The 17281-nt window shown below is 44.6% G+C and overlaps 1 protein-coding gene across 1 annotated transcript in view; it reads right to left on the minus strand.

Annotated features, from left to right (window-relative positions):
• The window catches only part of LOC147637662 (Ribosomal protein L7Ae/L30e/S12e/Gadd45 family protein), a 17380-nt gene extending 367 nt beyond the window's left edge, over window positions 1-17013 (minus strand). Inside the window, exons 1-4 of the mRNA XM_086799489.1 lie at window positions 16748-17013; window positions 16579-16648; window positions 355-460; window positions 1-121 (exon numbers count right to left, since the gene is read on the minus strand). The exon at window positions 1-121 is cut by the window's left edge and continues 367 nt beyond it. Of these exons, the coding sequence (XP_086655615.1) occupies window positions 1-121; window positions 355-460; window positions 16579-16648; window positions 16748-16871 (421 nt within the window). The 5' untranslated portion in view covers window positions 16872-17013. The remainder of the gene's footprint in view (window positions 122-354; window positions 461-16578; window positions 16649-16747) is intronic.
• Window positions 17014-17281: the final 268 nt, after the last annotated feature.

Here is a 17281-nt window from a genome sequence, read left to right on the forward strand (position 1 = left end):
TGTCATCAAAATCTTCTTTAAATTTTGCCTTGTCGTCTTCCTTTACCTCACCTTTTTGTGGCTCGGTCAAAACTAAAACACAACAGGTTGGACGTTTCGTGATACTGGCACCAGCCAAGTCCTGCAATATATCATAAAAGCATGAGAGAGACCTAAGTGCCTTTTCCTTTAGCATCAAGGGAAACAATGTTGACTAAAGGACTTTACAGACAGATCCCTGGCCCATAGGGCCGTCTGGGGAAATCCCCTGCCCACAAGCAATGGCCGGGTGAGATCTCAGTGGCTGATCTGTCTCTAAAGATTCTATGTTGCAATTGCAATTAAAACAATGGTAATAACTAACAAGTAACTAACCTCTTTTGAAGGGACATAAATGTAAGGGACATCAGATTCTTCACAAAGAACTGGAACATGTGTTATTACATCAATTGGAGATATATCACCTGCAATGACACACAATCTACAGCCACACAACAACCAAATACTTCAATGAGTGATAAGGCATACAAATCTAAAACTACATTTTCAATCCACATGCCATGACCAACTTGCAGCTGGAAAACATAAAGAGAACCTTATCTCCTTAATAGCAAAGGTTTTAAATTTTATCTCGTAGGATGTGGAGTGAAAAAAAATGACGGATGGGGGAGGGTCGTACATAGGTTCTGCGGACCTCACCCTTGATGGTTACCGAGCTCACACTAGGCCTGCCGTGCAATTTGGCCATGGAGTGCTTGCTCCATGTACCTGGAGATTGCCACCCCACCATGATGCAAGTGAGCTGCCTTTGGAGGATCATCACGGTGCCTGAGGTTCTCCCACCCCTCCTCCGATAGGAATGACCTCTAGTCCTACATGACTTCTACTGATGGATGATAAATGAACTCACTTGAATGACTGAAATGATGCCTTTTGCTTATTACAAGTGACTTTTGGAGGCTTGTTTTTGAGAAGTTGAAAACAACTTTGAATTTGAGTTCCTCAGATCATCCTCAATCTGATGGCCAGACTAAAAGAGTTAATCAGATTTTGGAGGATATGCTTCGAGCATATGTCTCCAAAAGACAGAGTTCATGGGAGGATTATCTTCCTATGTTAGAATTTGCACATAATAGTACTAAGCATTCGAGTACAGGTTTTAGTCCTTTTATGCTTATGTATGGTTTTCAACCTAGATCACTTGTTACAGTGGGATTTTTAGGACTTCAGCATGATGCAACACATACTTTTTTGCAAGATATGCAAGAAATGCTACAAGTTACGAAGGAATCTATTAGAAGTGCTCAAGACAGAGACAGATTTTATTCTAATAGACATCGTTCACCCAAAGAGTTCTTTGAAGGAACGATGGTGTATTTGCGAGTTCCCAAAGATTCTGAGACTTTACGGACAAGTCGATCTCCAAAATTATTCCCTAGATACTGTGGACCATTTCGTATTACACGACGGATTGGTTCAGTCGCATATGAACTGGATTTGCCTTCTCATGTGAAAGTTCATCCCATATTTCATGTCAGTAGACTTAAGGAAGTACTGGGTGGAACAGACCAGTTAGTTACTCCTCAAGAAATCATAGATGTCGAGAACATGACATTTGTTCCACACGAACCCGAAAAGATCCTTGGATTTCGTGAAAGACGATTGCGAAATACACTTCTCACGGAATACATGTGTTGAGGAGGACGCTACATGGGAGACATTAACTATCCTTCAGAGGAATTACCTTTTTTAGTGAGCTCAGGAGTGAGCTCTTAGAGGAAGGGGAGTATGTGATGTACACAGTACGTATCTACCGTGTGCTGCACGCACACAAGACTAGCTTCGAGGCTTGGGGAAGCTTGGAGCTAGGCAGGCTGATTGACGAGCTAGGCTAGGGTTAGACTAACGAGCGGGCACCCAAGTATGGACGGGTGGGCGCCTAAGTGTGAACGCCCGGTGACCGGCCAAGAGCCTATAAAAGGGTGGCCAAGGTTAGTCAATAGTTCATAGTCTCTCACGTGTCTTTGTGAGAGCTCTATGGTCAGGAGCCTGGATCTAGTGCAAACGTGCACCTGCTTTATGCAGCCAAGGCCGACAGCAGTCTCGAGGCCCGTGATGAGGGTAGCTTCGTGGCGGTATGGGACCTCACGAGGTAGAGATTGGTCGGTACGTCCAGCTAGTTAGCTCAGCTCGTGGCTTGGTGGGGACAGCCAAGACTTGTGGGTTTTGCCCACGGCTGTCAAGGTTAGGAGGTGAGTCAGGCCTGCACCCCCTTCACGTTGCTTGGCTTTGTTTTGCAGGTTTCGAGTCTTGTATCACGAGCGTTCTACGAGGTGATCCTTTGGGGATTTGACAATGTGTGTGCCAAGCCAAGCCATAGAAGACCTTAATGGTCAAGCACGCGGATTAGGTAGAGAATATGTGAAAGCTCCTACCGCTGGTTTTGAGAGAAGAAATCAACATTTAATCAAATTGTCGGCGATAGAAATGCTCCAAAGCATTTTCAGCTTGTACATATCAAAGAGAAAGCACCGAACAACAATGTAGCAGTCAATGACCAACTGTTCCAAGAGTTGGAGAAGCAAGAAACCATGCCAAAACGTATGTGTGTGGACTGACACGACAGTCTTGTGATAAGTCTAACTTATAAGCCACATCTCTGACTCGTTTCAAAATCATCCACGGCCCACAATATCTAGGCGACAACTTATTAGATTTACCCGCACGAAGCGTCTCAGTTCTCCAAGAAACAAGTAGAAACACTTTCTCCCCCTCTTTAAAAGAATGAGCTATCCTCTTGGGATTAGCATACTTAACTGCTCAATCCATAGCCCAACGGATATAATCTCGAGCTCTAGCTAAATTTAATTGCATCTGAGACAGAAATTCAGCTACACTGGGTGTCTTCTGAGATAATCCAATTGTACCTGGCATCAGTGGATTATACCCATAATTCAATTCCAATGGAGAAATATTTGTAGAGGAATGCTTGTGTGAATTATACGCAAACTCCAATAAAGGCAATTACTTTTCCCAATCGTTCTGTCGTTCTCCGACATAAGCTCTCAACATATTCTCCAAGACTTGGTTGACTCTCTCAATCTAACCATCAGTCTGTGGATGATCACCGCTATTCACGCAAAGTTGCGTGCCAAGTTTACTAAAAACATGCTGCCAAAAATTACCTGTAAACAGCAGAACTCTATCTGACACAATGGATTCTTGTAAGCCATGTAATCTAAATACGTTGGCAAAAAATAATTCCACTACTTGCAGAACCTCAACCTTGTTCGTAGTAGGAACAAAATGTGCCATCTTAGATGATCTATCCACAATGACAAAGATAGCATTAAAACCTTTCCTAGTTCTGGGTAAACCCATAATGAAATCCATGGAAATACTCTACCATGACCTCTTTGGAATAGGCAATGCAGTATTGAAACTCATCTGATACATTATACATGACAACACATCGGCAATAACATTCTCTTTTCCTCGTCTATACAAGATTTCCATGTGAAACTCTTGCATCAATTCGTACCATCTTGCTTGATGGCCTCTTAAATCCGTCTGGTTACAAAAATACTTCAGTGTATCATGATCCGTGTATATCTCAAACTCAACTCCATACAAGTAATGCCTCCACACCTTGAGTGCATGTATAATTGCATACAATTCAAGCTCATGTGTGGGCCACTTGCATTGCGAACTACTGAGTTTCTTACTTTCAAAAGTCACTGGTCGACCTTCTTAGCTCAACACAGCTTCTATGGCAATGCTACCAGCATATGTCTCAACAACAAAAGATAATGACGGATCCACAATCTTCAACACAGGTGCACTTACAAGCGCGTGCTTTAATTTATCAAAACTTTGATGTTGAATGTCGATCCAGACATAAACAACGGTAACTTGCAACAAGTCAATCAATGGCGCTGCTATTTTAGAATAGAAAATAATAAATTTTCTATAAAAACCAGACATTCCTAATAAAGATCTGAGCGGAGTAATATCTTGTGGAGCAAACCAAGCCAAGATTACTGCTACTTTCTTCGGATCCATCTTAACGCCTAGCGCCGATATAATGTGTCCTAAATACTCAACTTCCTCTTGATGTAGAAAAGTCTTCTGTTTATTGACATACAACACATTTTTCCTAAGTACACCAAACACTATAAACAAGTGTGGTTTGTGCTCCAGTAAAGATTTACTATAAAGCAAAATGTCATCAATAAAATCCACCGCAAATTTACCCATGAATGGCCTAAAGACATCATTCATTAATATCATAAATGTGGCTGGCGCATTAGAAAGCCCAAATGGCATTACAAGGTACTCATAATGACCAAAAACGACTACGAAAAGCAGTCTTAGATACATCTTCATCTTTCATACGAATCTGATGATACCCACTTTCTAAAAATCTTACTAAAGACCTTAGCTCCACCTAGAGTGTCTATCAAATCATTAATCCTTGACATCAGATATCGATGTTTTACAATAAGTTTATTTAAGGCTCTGTAATCGATACACATTAGATAAGAACCATCTTTCTTCTTAACTAGCAAAACTGGAGAAGCGAACGGTAAGAAACTGGGACGAATGAGTCCTTTTGCTAGGTACTCCTCAATCACCTTCGAGACCTCGTTCTCCTCGACCAAACTCATCCGGTACGGAGGTCTATTAACCACAGTGGCACCGGACACAAGCTCTATTCAATGCTCCACATTTCTTTTATGTGATGCGTCCTTCTTGTTAGAAGTCATCTCCTGTCTCCGTATTTTTTCCCTATTTTTTCCCATTTTTCGATGTTGTGGATGGATGCCAGATGTTGGCAGGAGCTTCTGGTGGCTGGCCGACTGTCCATTCAGCAGTCATGTGGCTGGCCGACTGCCCAATCAGCAAGCGTGGAGTATTTATTGCTGGCTTTATGCAGTCGTGGAGGTGTTTACTGCTGGCCGAATGCTTCATGCAGTCGTGGAGAGCCACCAGCACTGGCCGACTGCATGCATGGGGCATATAAATAGGCCCCATCCCCCCCACCACTTATTCATTCAGTATTTTGCAGGATCTTGTGTATAGAGAAGAGTTTACACACCTATTTCTCTGTGTCTCTTGTGCTGTCTATTTTCTGCATTCTTCTTGCTCTTGTCAACCCAAGTTTGGTTGTCATTTCCGCTACATATTCTGACATGGTATCAGAGCCCTAGGCTCGTGATAGATCTTGGGAGTTTTCTGAGCAAGAGGGGGATCGTTAGGTTGCTGATCGGTGGACTGTTTTGGACTGTTCGGGAAGAGAAGTTGCAAGAGGAAGGCGGGCTAAGGTGCTGGACAGCCACTTGCAGGTTTTAGAGATTTTTTTTTCCCACCCTCCCACCCTTTTCAGTTTAATCCCCGCGATGGCAGATTTACTAGAGATGGCTAAGAAGCACGTGAAGATTCCGACTCTCCCCACGTTCCCAGTGGACCATCAGTTGGATGGGTCCAATTACGGCATCCAGAAGGTCATGATGGAGTCTGTGCTGGAGTCATATGACCTTGCTGATTTCATCATCATCGGCATTCCACGACCGGAAGTAGAGGAAGGGGAGTTACTGTCGATGAGGAAGGACCGAGATGCACAGGCACACATGTGGGATCATGTCAACGCCAGGGTCCGGTCATTTATTTTCCTCAACTGCACACCACAAGTGATCAATCATGTAAAGCACATGTGACATGTGAGAGCTTATGACCGTAGTAATCACAACCTTAGTCTGACTTAACTGCACTTAATGATGTTTAAGAGACAAACAGATATGTGTCAATGCAATGCAGCTATATTATATGAATGAATAATGTTACAATGAGATCCAAATGGATCTGTACTGCTGAATATATGCTGAATATGCGGGATGAACTGCTGTCCACTCTTTCCCTTGTCTCCTGGGAAGGAAACGCTGAAGGGAGGCTTTGGAATAGATGCTGAATGCTGATGGGATGATGAAACGCAGACCTAATGGCTGAACTGAGCTGAATGATGCTGCGTTTGCTGAAGATGATGCTGATGGAGATGCGTTTGCTGATTACGAATGCTGAGGATGATGCGTTAACCTATCTGCTGAGATGAGGGCTGATGCTGATGCGTTACTGTAACTACTGCTGATGATGATATGCTGAAACGCCAGATGATCCAGATGAGGATGCGCTTCACTGATGAGCCCCCTGGATCACTGAATGCAGAGGCGCCTGAATATATATGGGTGAAGGGCTGCTGGTCGGCCAGATGGACTGCAGTCGGCCAGTACTTAAAGTGCTCCTAAATACCATAAAATACCATAAATGGTAGTCGGTTGCCTCATAAATGATGTCATGCTGATTTTGGTGATAAAACACCCTCATGTATGCCTGAATAACTCATGACTAAATGCCTGATAAAATCTTGATGATGCTAATGAAGCCATAATGATGCCATGTCACTGTACACCTGACTGGTGTGCACGTGACATTCCCCGCTGCTAAACTGTTGCTAGGTGGATACCTGGCAACCTTCGACTACTCTGCGATCCTTCTCCTCCGAACCACTGCCCCCTTCTGTCTTCAGCTGGGACTGAGGCCGTCTGCAGGAGTGAAATCCTTTGAGCCAAGACTCTATGTACTGCGGGAACTGAATGGCAAATACCTGAGTCACCCCTAACCTGCCTCTGGAAACCTTTCACCTACCATCTCCGTCGTACCTGAAGCTCGGAACCTCCTGAGGCGATGTTGGAGCAAACTTCCGTCTTCTGTGGAAGAGAAACCCCCTGCTGCTGCCAATTGAAGTCCAAACTTATGTCCTCCTTTGATGATGGATGTCATTCTTCCCTGAGAGTGCATAGGCAACATGTATGCAAGACTGACTGCTAAGATGACTGCTAGGATGACTGCTATGCAAGCCATGTGCAACCCTATATGCTGTGCAAGAATGCAGATGGGTGGGTTACTGATGCAGACCTAAGGGAAAATCCCTAAGGGTGGCTTGCAAAATTTTGAGAACTGGGTTTAACTGTGCGGAAGCGATAAAAATGATGACCGACTTAACTGCACTTAATGATGTTTAAGAGACAAACAGATACGTGTCAATGCAATGCAGCTATATTATATGAATGAATGATGTTATAATGAGATCCAAATGGATCTGTACTGCTGAATATGCTGAATATGCGGGATGAACTGCTGTCCACTCTTTCCCTTGTCTCCTGGGAAGGAAACGCTGAAGGGAGGCTTTGGAATAGATGCTGAATGCTGATGGGATGATGAAACGCAGACCTGATGGCTGAACTGAGCTGAATGATGCTGCGTTTGCTGAAGATGATGTTGATAGAGATGCGTTTGCTGATAACGAATGCTGAGGATGATGCGTTAACCTATCTGCTGAGATGAGGGCTGATGCTGATGCGTTACTGTAACTACTGCTGATGATGATATGCTGAAACGCCAGATGATCCAGATGAGGATGCGCTTCACTCATGAGCCCCCTGGATCACTGAATGCAGAGGCGCCTGAATATATATGGGTGAAGGGCTGCTGGTCGGCCAGATGGACTGCAGTCGGCCAGTACTTAAAGTGCTCCTAAATACCATAAAATACCATAAATGGTAGTCGGCTGCCTCATAAATGATGTCATGCTGATTTTGGTGATAAAACACCCTCATGTATGCCTGAATAACTCATGACTAAATGCCTGATAAAATCTTGATGATGCTAATGAAGCCATAATGATGCCATGTCACTGTACACCTGACTGGTGTGCACGTGACAGCACATGACGCTGGCGAGAGGCATATGGGAGCACTTGGCTTCTCTTTATAACAAGGTATCACCCATGAAACGGATCTCCTTGGAAGTGCAGATGCGGGTTATGAACCCTGCAAAGTCCTCGACGATGCGGGAACACATTAACAAGCTGCAAGACCTTCAGCAGGAAGTCTTACAAGCTGGGAAGGAGATATCATCTGACGACATGGCCATCACTTTGCTGTCCCACTTACCTGCTCAGTATTCTGCTTTCTACTCCTCGTTGATTACGAGTGGCAGGCTCAACACCACCTAGGAGGAGCTTGTGCGAATGGTCTTGGACCAGGAGGAACGTTTCACGAACCCTCCTCACAGCGACGGTTCGGAGGCCTTAACTGGCCAACAGTCGAAAGGCCCGAATAACAACAAGGGCAAAGGGAAGGCTTCACCGGAGAAGTCTTCTGAGAAGAAGCCTAACTCAGAACGAGAGAAGCTGAAGGCCGAAAGATTTTGCAATGATTGTGGCGAGAAAGGCCACTATTGGAGGAAGTGTCCTAAGCGGACAGGGAAGAGTGCTGATTCCTCAGCCTCAGCTGCAAAGACTCCGGCATTTGTGCACTTAGAGATGATGGACTCCGAAGCTTCATCATCTTCGAGCGAGGAGGCAGTTGGCTTCACCGCAAAGGATACCCGGGAATGGATTCTTGACAGTGGTGCTTCCAGGTCCATGACTCCATCCCGTGACTTCTTTCTGGATCTGAAACGACAGTCAGGTCGCATCTTTATTGGCGACAACTCCACTATTCTGATACATAGTGAGGGCCGGATGGAGATTATTCCCGACGGCAAGGGGGGCAAGCATGCTTCCCATGTTCTTTATGTCCCTGCTCTGGGTTTTCATCTTCTGTCAGTGCATGAGGTATGCAAGACTTGCTTTCGGGTGGAATTTGAGGACAAGCTCTCTGCACTCTCCTCGTTGACAGGTTCTCAGGTCGGAGATTTGTGGCACTTTCGTTTTGGCCACTTAAATGTGGATACATTAAGACGAGCTTTCCGAGACCAGATGGTGGGTTGGCTTGCCAGATGTTGGAAGTAGGCAAGGGGCCTTGCAGTTCTTGCATACGTGGTAAGCAGCACAGGGAATCCTTTCCGAAGCAGGCTTCCAGGCGGGCTTCGAAACCATTGGAGTTGATTCACATTGACCTGTGTGGACCTCAGCAGACACCATCTTTGGGAGAATCTCTCTACTTTATGCTGCTTGTTGATGATTGTACCAGATTCACGTGGGTCTACTTTCTTTCCCAGAAGGACCAAGCTTTTGCACGGTTCAAGGATTGGCACGTGATGGTGGAGAAAGAGTCTGGATTTCAGGTCAAGACTCTCAGGGCTGATAAAGGAGGTGAATTCTCCTCGACTGTATTTCTCAGATTTTGTGCAGATCATGGCAAGGGAACTGGCCAATACAGGATCACCTTCGGAGAATGGAGTTGTCGAATGCAAGAACAAGACTGTGGTGGAGATGGCGAGGACCATGCTGGAGCATCGTGATCTTCCTCGTCCACTTTGGGGAGAGGTTGTGGCAACGACTGTCCATACCCTCAACCGATCTCCGACGACTTCAATACCCCGTATGACTCCATTTGAGGCATACTTTGGCAGGAAACCTGATGTCTCGCACTTCCGTGTTTTTGGGAGTGACGCATATGTACATATTCCGAAGAAGCAGAGGAGGAAGCTTGACTCCAAGTCCCACAAGCTTGTATTTGTGGGGTATAATTCTCTTTCCAAGGGATACAGATTGTATGATCCAGACAGGAACGAGATTGTTGTCAGCCAGGATGTGGTCTTTGACGAGCATGTTCCAGTATCCACTGTCGAGGAGCCGCCACTTTTTAGAGATCCAGAGGAGTCTGATGATGATTCCCAGACCATTATTCCAGTTGATCAACCTCAGTCAGTACAGGAGGTTGAGCCCGCAGCTGGAGTAGAGTCCCCCACGACCACAGGAGGCTCCACGATCTGTTCGAGTACCTAGGTGGTTGTTAGACACCCTTCGGGAGTCAGGAGTCAGGTGTCATGGAGTTACACTCCGAGTGAACCACAGAGGATGGCCCTCGAAGATCACACAGAGTCCGAGATAAAAGCAATACAGCAGAGCTTCTTCAAGTGAACTATGCTTTGATGTCTCGTATTATGCGGGACAAAGAGCCCACTTCCGTAAAGGAAGCCCTTTCACAGGATACTTGGAGGAAAGCCATGCAGGTGGAACTTGATGCCATCGAGAAGAACAACACTTGGGAGTTGGTACCGAGGCCGTCGAAGCGGTCAGTCATCGGTGTCAAATGGGTCTTTAAGACCAAATATGCGTCTGATGGGTCGGTGGACAAACACAAAGCCAGACTTGTGGCTAAAGGTTATGCTCAGCGGCCAGGCAATGACTACGAGGATACCTTCGCACCGATAGCACGGATGTCCACGATTCGGACCGTTCTTGCCCTTGCTTCTTCTCAGAGGTGGCCCGTGTATCAAATGGATGTAAAATCTACGTTCCTTAATGGTGACCTGCAGGAGGAGGTGTATGTTGAGCAGCCTCCAGGCTTTATTGTTCCAGGATCTGAAGAGATGGTTTACAGGTTACGTAAGGCCTTGTATGGTCTTAAGCAGACTCCCAGGACTTGGAATCAAAAGATTGATTCCTTCTTTGTTCGAACTGGATTTGAGAGATCGGTTGCAGATCCAAACCTGTATCTCTTTCAAGAACGCGGCATGGTCATGATTATCATCCTTTATGTGGATGATCTTATTCTCAGTGGCGGTCATGTGGAGCACATTGGAGTGACGAAGGCTGCCCTGTCAAAGGAGTTTGAGATGACCAACTTAGGCTTACTCCACTTCTTTTTGGGATTGGAGATCTGGCAGACCTAGAGGGGGTTTTTCGTCTCTCAGTAGCGGTATGTTCATGAGTTGCTTGAGGCCTTTGGGATGGAGAACTGCAAGCCTATTACTTCACCGATGGACCTGAACACAAAGTTAACCGTTACTGATCCTTGTGAGCCAGTTGATGCCTCGCAGTATCGGAAGTTGGTTGGTTCATTGATCTGGTTGCTGAACACCAGATTGGACTTGAGCTTCTCCGTGGGGCTGTTGAGCTCACTGGGACGCAGGATTGCGGATCTTGTGGTATCTGCAGAGTACGAAGGATCTAGGACTCTTTTACACAGGAGGGAATGGAGTCAGGCTCCAAGGTTGGAGTGACTCAGATTGGGGAGGAGATCCAGACACAAGGAGATCTACTTCAGGATACAGTTTTATCCTCGGCTCAGGAGCAGTTTCTTGGAGCAACAAGAGGCAACCAACTATTGCCCTCTCTTTAACAGAGGCAGAGTACCGGGCTGCTTGTGGTGCTGCTTGTGAGGTTGTGTGGCTGCGGAGACTGCTAGGCGAGTTTGGGTTTCCACAAAAGGAGCCCACAGTCATCCATTGCGATAACCATAGTTGTACAGCTATTGCTCGGAACCTAGTCTTCCATGCCCAGACCAAGCACATAGAGATACAGTATCACTTTGTACGTGAGAAGATCTTGGCTGGTGACATCTTGCTACTTTATTGTTCGACGGAGGACAATGCGGCGGACCTCTTCAAGAAGTCTCTACCTCAGGATATGCTTAGGCGGCACTCCAGCTCCCTTGGGTTGATTTCACAGCCAGGAGCTAAGAGGGGGTGTTAGAAGTCATCTCCTGTCTATATTTATACACCAGGGCCTCTATTGTGGGTGTGCCCGCCCTGTATAGGTGTTTTATCATTTTTCCTCACTCCCCGTATTTTTTTCCATTTTTCGGTGGTGTGGATGGATGCCAGATGTTGGCAGGAGCTTCTGGTGGCTGGCCGACTGTCCATTCAACAGTCGTGTGGCTGGCCGACTGCCCAATCAGCAAGCGTGGAGTGTTTACTGCTAGCCGACTTGCTTTATGCAGTCGTGGAGGTGTTTACCGCTGGCCAACTCCTTCATGCAGTCGTGGAGAGCCACCAGCGCTGGCCGACTATATGCATGGGACATATAAATAGGCCCCATGCCCCCCACCACTTATTCATTCAATATTTTGGGGGATCTTGTGTATAGAGAAGAGTTTACACACCTATTTCTCTGTGTCTCTTGTGTTGTCTATTTTCTGCATTCTACTTGCTCTTGTCAACCCAAGTTTGATTATCATTTCTGCTGCATATTCTGACACTTCTCTCATGCATAAATTGATAGACGTGTGTTGCGAAGTCGATAAGAGGCTTCTTCCGTGCATGCCATTCTTTCCCTAGCACAACATCAAAATGTGCTAGTCAAGTAATATCAAAGTTGAGCTCATAAAAAAACCAAGTATCCAGTGCTCTACTCTGCTCATCCAGTGGCACAAAATTCTGAATAAACATATCCTTAAATGCTTCCCAAGTAATCAAGATTGCCTTGTCCTTTTGAATTTTCCTCCACTAACGATGAGCCACATCTTATAAATTACATGCAGCTTACTGAATTCTAATGTGCTCATATGTGATATCACATAAAGTAAAGCATTGCTCCCACTTAGAGTGCCACTAATCTACATCATCGGCCGTGCCAGAAGGTAAAGTGCCAATGTACTTCAGTGGTTTCGAATCCTTTAATGCAAGTTTTGCCATTAATCCAAAGAGATGGGTATCCGCAGTCGGTGGCTGAGGTACTATAGGTGTTATCATAGTGCGGATATCATTCATAAATAAATTAATTTGCTCCCACAAATCATGCATTTGTTGGTGAAGACGAACAAACTCCGGTGATTGTGGGGCAAAGTGATCAGAATCTGTTTTTAACCAGGTGTTTCTTCCAATCATAGTTGTCAGGTACGATACCGTATGGTTCGTACGATACCATACCGCACAGAAAAATACGGTACAATATAAATTTTTTTCTTATCGTATGATAAAATACGGTGTTTTAAAAAAATACTTATAAACTTAGGTATTTTCAAGTCCAGATATGGAGTATTTTAGAAAGGAGGGAAGCATCATAGTACAGAGGAAGCTCAAACAACCATAGATAAGCAAAAAAAGACCATAACCTCCGAAAAATTTTATTTCTTTTGGAAAAAAAAATATTTTTGAAAAAAAATCAAAAAAATAAATATTTTTTTTCTGAAAAAATCCATACGAGTACGTACGGTATTCCGTACGATAAGGTGTCGTACACCGTATGAAAACAACCCTGCTTCCAATATAATTGCACTCATGTGTGTGCATGATTTGATTTTATCTTTGGATGACTTGTCTTGTTTACTTGGACAATGCCTGAGATTTCTGCCTGTGTTGTCCATGGGTCTGGGGTCGGCTGGGCACCCTGTGGACGTGTATGTGCACTCCTGTTTGGGACTAACAGGTGGTCTACATGTGTTTTGCAAGTGGTAAGTATTCCCAAAAACTCAATTTACAGCTTTATGAGTTCACATGCTAATAATTATTGATGCAAGTTCACACTCACTCATAAGTGGCCGGACAACTTATAAGTGAGTACACATTGAGCAGGACTTATTTAATACACGTGGTGGCCAAAAACTGGGCACTGGACATTATTTGGACCTCCTTCATGTAGGCCGCAGGCACCCCCTTTCTAGACCAAAAAAGCACACGTGTGGACTATTTTCAACAGGGAAGCCCTATTATGGGAGAAAACTCCAGTTTGGAGGTAGGTGCCTACTTTTCTAGGTGCATGGGGGCTGGTCGATGGCTTCTCCAAGCTGTTTACAGCCTTCTATCGCGAGGAATACCTAACAAGTGCATGGGAGGCGCTGGCCGACTCCTTCTGCATGTTCTCCACTGCTGGCCGGCTGATTTACAGCTTGAACAGAGGCTGGACAGAGGTTAAAAACAGAGAGGAAGAGCTTGTTGTGGGCATCTAGACAGTTTTCCTTCCTACCGGGGGTTTGTAGGCTTGTGTACAACTGCTGGTTGCTTTCCTCTGAGGCTACTAAGGGCTGGTTGACTGATGAAAACAGCCTTTGAGGGCTGGTCGACTTGCTCTTTGAGCCAAACAGGAGGAAGATGATGATGTTGAGTTGTCTCGGGCTGATGTGGGAGTCTATGGACTGTCCATAGTTATCCTGCATGTGCTTGATGCCGGGAATGCTCACTTGTGCTGAGAATTGTCAACAAATTCAGTTTATGTGATGTTTTCTTGTTTTCGTATTGTATTGGAAGAAACAGGTGCAGCAAGTGGTGAACCCTGGGCACCCGCAAAGTTGTATTGGAAGCAGGCTCCTTTTTCGTAATCTAACCATAAGGGGGGGGGGGGGTGTCAGCCCATCTTTTGGCCCCTAGTGTGGTGTACTGTGCAGCTTTGTCATCTTGTTTTATCTGGCATGCTTATGTGTATTTTCAGATTTCATGTTTGATTAGATTTTCCGTGTTCAGTTGTCCTTCCGTTTACACCAGCAATAAGAAACCTTGAAGCAAGCTCTCCACTTGATTAGAGGACTATTTTGAAGGCTTCCATCGCCAGGAAATCTTATTTGATCAATATATTCAGATTTCCAGCCATTAAGCATTTATCTTTTCAATTTGTTATATATGGACAACCATTGGATACTTGCTATAGCAATTGGGTATGTATTTGAGGCATTGGGCACTTGCTATTGCCTTTGGACATGAAATTGAGCCAATGGACACTTGTTGTTGCCTTGGGGCATTGTATCTCATCCATTTGGGTTTATTCTTATCTTATGTTACACACTTGAGCCCACCTCTCCTCCAAGGTGTATGGACACAGTACCAACACGAAGTGCAGACTTAAGCCCACCTCTCCTACAAGGTGTGTGGTCAAAGTAGCAACATGGAGTGCAAGTGGTAAGAGTGGATATGATGGCTAGTTGGCAGGGAACTTATGTCTACACCAAGGGTCATGTGGACTAACACCTTGTTGGCAGAGGACTTATGTCTACCTCACATGTCAATAGACTAGAATCTGATATGCAGGGGACTTGATATCCCAGTGGCCGTTCTACATCTGCGTGCACGGTCAATTGGTCTTTTATTTCTCGACTTGGTGTAAGCATGGAAGCCAGTGGAGAGTAGCATGCGTTTTACGTGACACTAGGGGTTGGGGAACAAGGTACTACTTCTTGGAGTTGGTGGATTCGAATTGGAGTATGGACAGAGAGATATGTTTTGGATATTTGTATTATTTGATCAATATATTCAGATTTCCAACCATTGCGCATTTATCTTTTTAATTCGTTATATATGGACAACCATTGGACACTTGCTACAACAATTGGGTATGTATTTGAGCCATTGTGCACTTGCTATTGCCTTTGGACATGAAATTGAGCCAATGGGCACTTGCTATTGCCATGGGGCATTGTATCTCATACATTTGGGTTTTAATGTTACACACTTGAGCCCACCTCTCTTCCAAGGTGTATGGACACATTACCAACACGAAGTGCAGACTTAAGCCCACCTCTCCTACAAGGTGTGTGGTCAAAGTACTAACACAGTGTGCAAGTGGTAGAGTGGATATGATGGCTAGTTGGCAGGGAACTTACGTCCACCAAGGGTCATGCGGACTGACACCTTGTTGGTAGAGGACTTATGTCTACCCCACGTGTCAATAGACTGGAATCTGGCGTGCTAGGGACTTGATATCTGCGCTCAAATCCAGTGGACGTTCTACATCCGCGTGCACGGTCAATTGGTCTTCTATTTCTCGACCTGGTGTAATCATGGAAGCCAATGGAGAGTAGCATGCGTTTGACGTGACACTAGGGAGTAGGGAATAGGATACTGCTCCTTGGAGTTGGTGGATTCGAATTGGAGTATGGACAGAGAGATATGATTTGGATATTTGTATTATGGCGACGCATTGGTCTTGCCCATTTATTTGAAACATGATTATGATATCTGAAGTTATGAAACTATTTTGTCTCACCCATTTATTTGGGACATGATTATGATATCTAAACTTATAGAACTATTTTGTTTCATCCATTTATTTGGGCGATGGTTATGATATCTGGACTTATGGGACTGAATTGTCTCGCCCATTTATTTGAGACATGATTTTGGTAGTGCAATGGAGCTCAAGTTTCAAGTGGAAAGCATTTATGGGCAGCCCCCAAGGATATGGAAGATATCTAGCATTGAAACATGTTCCACATGTTGTCACATACATTTCTACATGAAATACAAAGGAATATGCTTTTAAAATCCAAGAGGATTACTATTTTTGGACAACCCCTAATGGAAATTCCGTTCGTGTCATTACGCCATAAGCTAAGCAAATGGGGGAACTTGCCGAAGCACCTTTGACAAAAGCTCTAAGAGTTGAGATATTTTTAGGGATGAAGTTTAAGATTCTGAGGCAAATGGTGACAGGCCACGTCAGTCTCAGCACGGAATGGGAGTAACTAGCAAAGTAGGTCACTAGCATTCTGCTGGAGTCAAATGTTCGTGTGATGGCGACAAACAGTGTACATTCATGCCCACTTCTTCCAGTGAATGCTGAGTGAGGTTTTGGACAGGAGGCACACGGGATAAGAATCAAAAATCCTCTCTGAACCATGAGAAGACTCCTACAAACGATTTTAAGGCCCCTCCATGCCATGCTGAGTGAGGTTTTGGACAGGAGGCACACGGGATAAGAATCAAAAATCCTCTCTGTTGGGTTTCTTATGGTTTCTACTCTTAGCATGGCATGGAGGGGCCTTAAAATCGTTTGTAGGAGTCTTCTCATGGTTCAGAGAAATCTAAATTCATGTAGGAACATTCTTATACACGTTATGTCATGTCGATGTAAAGCTCAACAGAGGGTTGAGAGAAAAATACCCTTTCTTGCCCCGTCTGACGGATTTCACAACTTCCTTGACTCCCCTCTTCAGCTGCCTCATCTCCGATGCTGTGGAAAAAGCTGAAGATATTAGTAATGGCCTCCATCTTGCACAGAGAGGGGAAAACCTTATTTTTTTCCACAGAAAGGAAAAACCTTAATTTCTACCTCGCCTTATTATCTTGAGCGTTCGCTTGCAAAGCTTCTTGCCCGCGAGAGGCTTGGCGATGGGGGAGATGGCCAGCACCCTGCGCTTCTCCTTCTTGGCCTCGGTCTCGCCATCGCTCCCCATTTCTCTCTGTCCCGTAGTGAAGGTCGATACACGTTGGGGGCAGGGCTTAGGGTTTAAGCGTGCACAGCACAATTTTATAAAAAAATTGATTGGTATTTACTTCTCTCTTTTCTGCTAAATTCTCTCTCACTATTGTTATGTTAAATTTCAATTATAAGAGCACTCTTATCAACAAGAGGACCACAAGCAACATCATAAATTAACATGTTGATAGATTGATTAACTTCATGTTTGCAATTATCCTTTTTTTCGTTAGCATTGCTCCCATCTTCATGATTGTCTTGTTGTCTAGGATTAAAGTTTATTGTCGTTGCTTTTCCATAGCCACATTTGATGTCGACCAAAAATATCTATCATTAAACCCATTAGCAATAAATATGTTCATAATATCCTCTAGTTTCACGTCATCT

Source organism: Cibotium barometz, chromosome 6 (assembly GCF_041138505.1).
Source record: "Cibotium barometz isolate CiBa-2024 chromosome 6, ASM4113850v1, whole genome shotgun sequence".
Classification (NCBI taxonomy): Eukaryota; Viridiplantae; Streptophyta; class Polypodiopsida; order Cyatheales; family Cibotiaceae; genus Cibotium; species Cibotium barometz.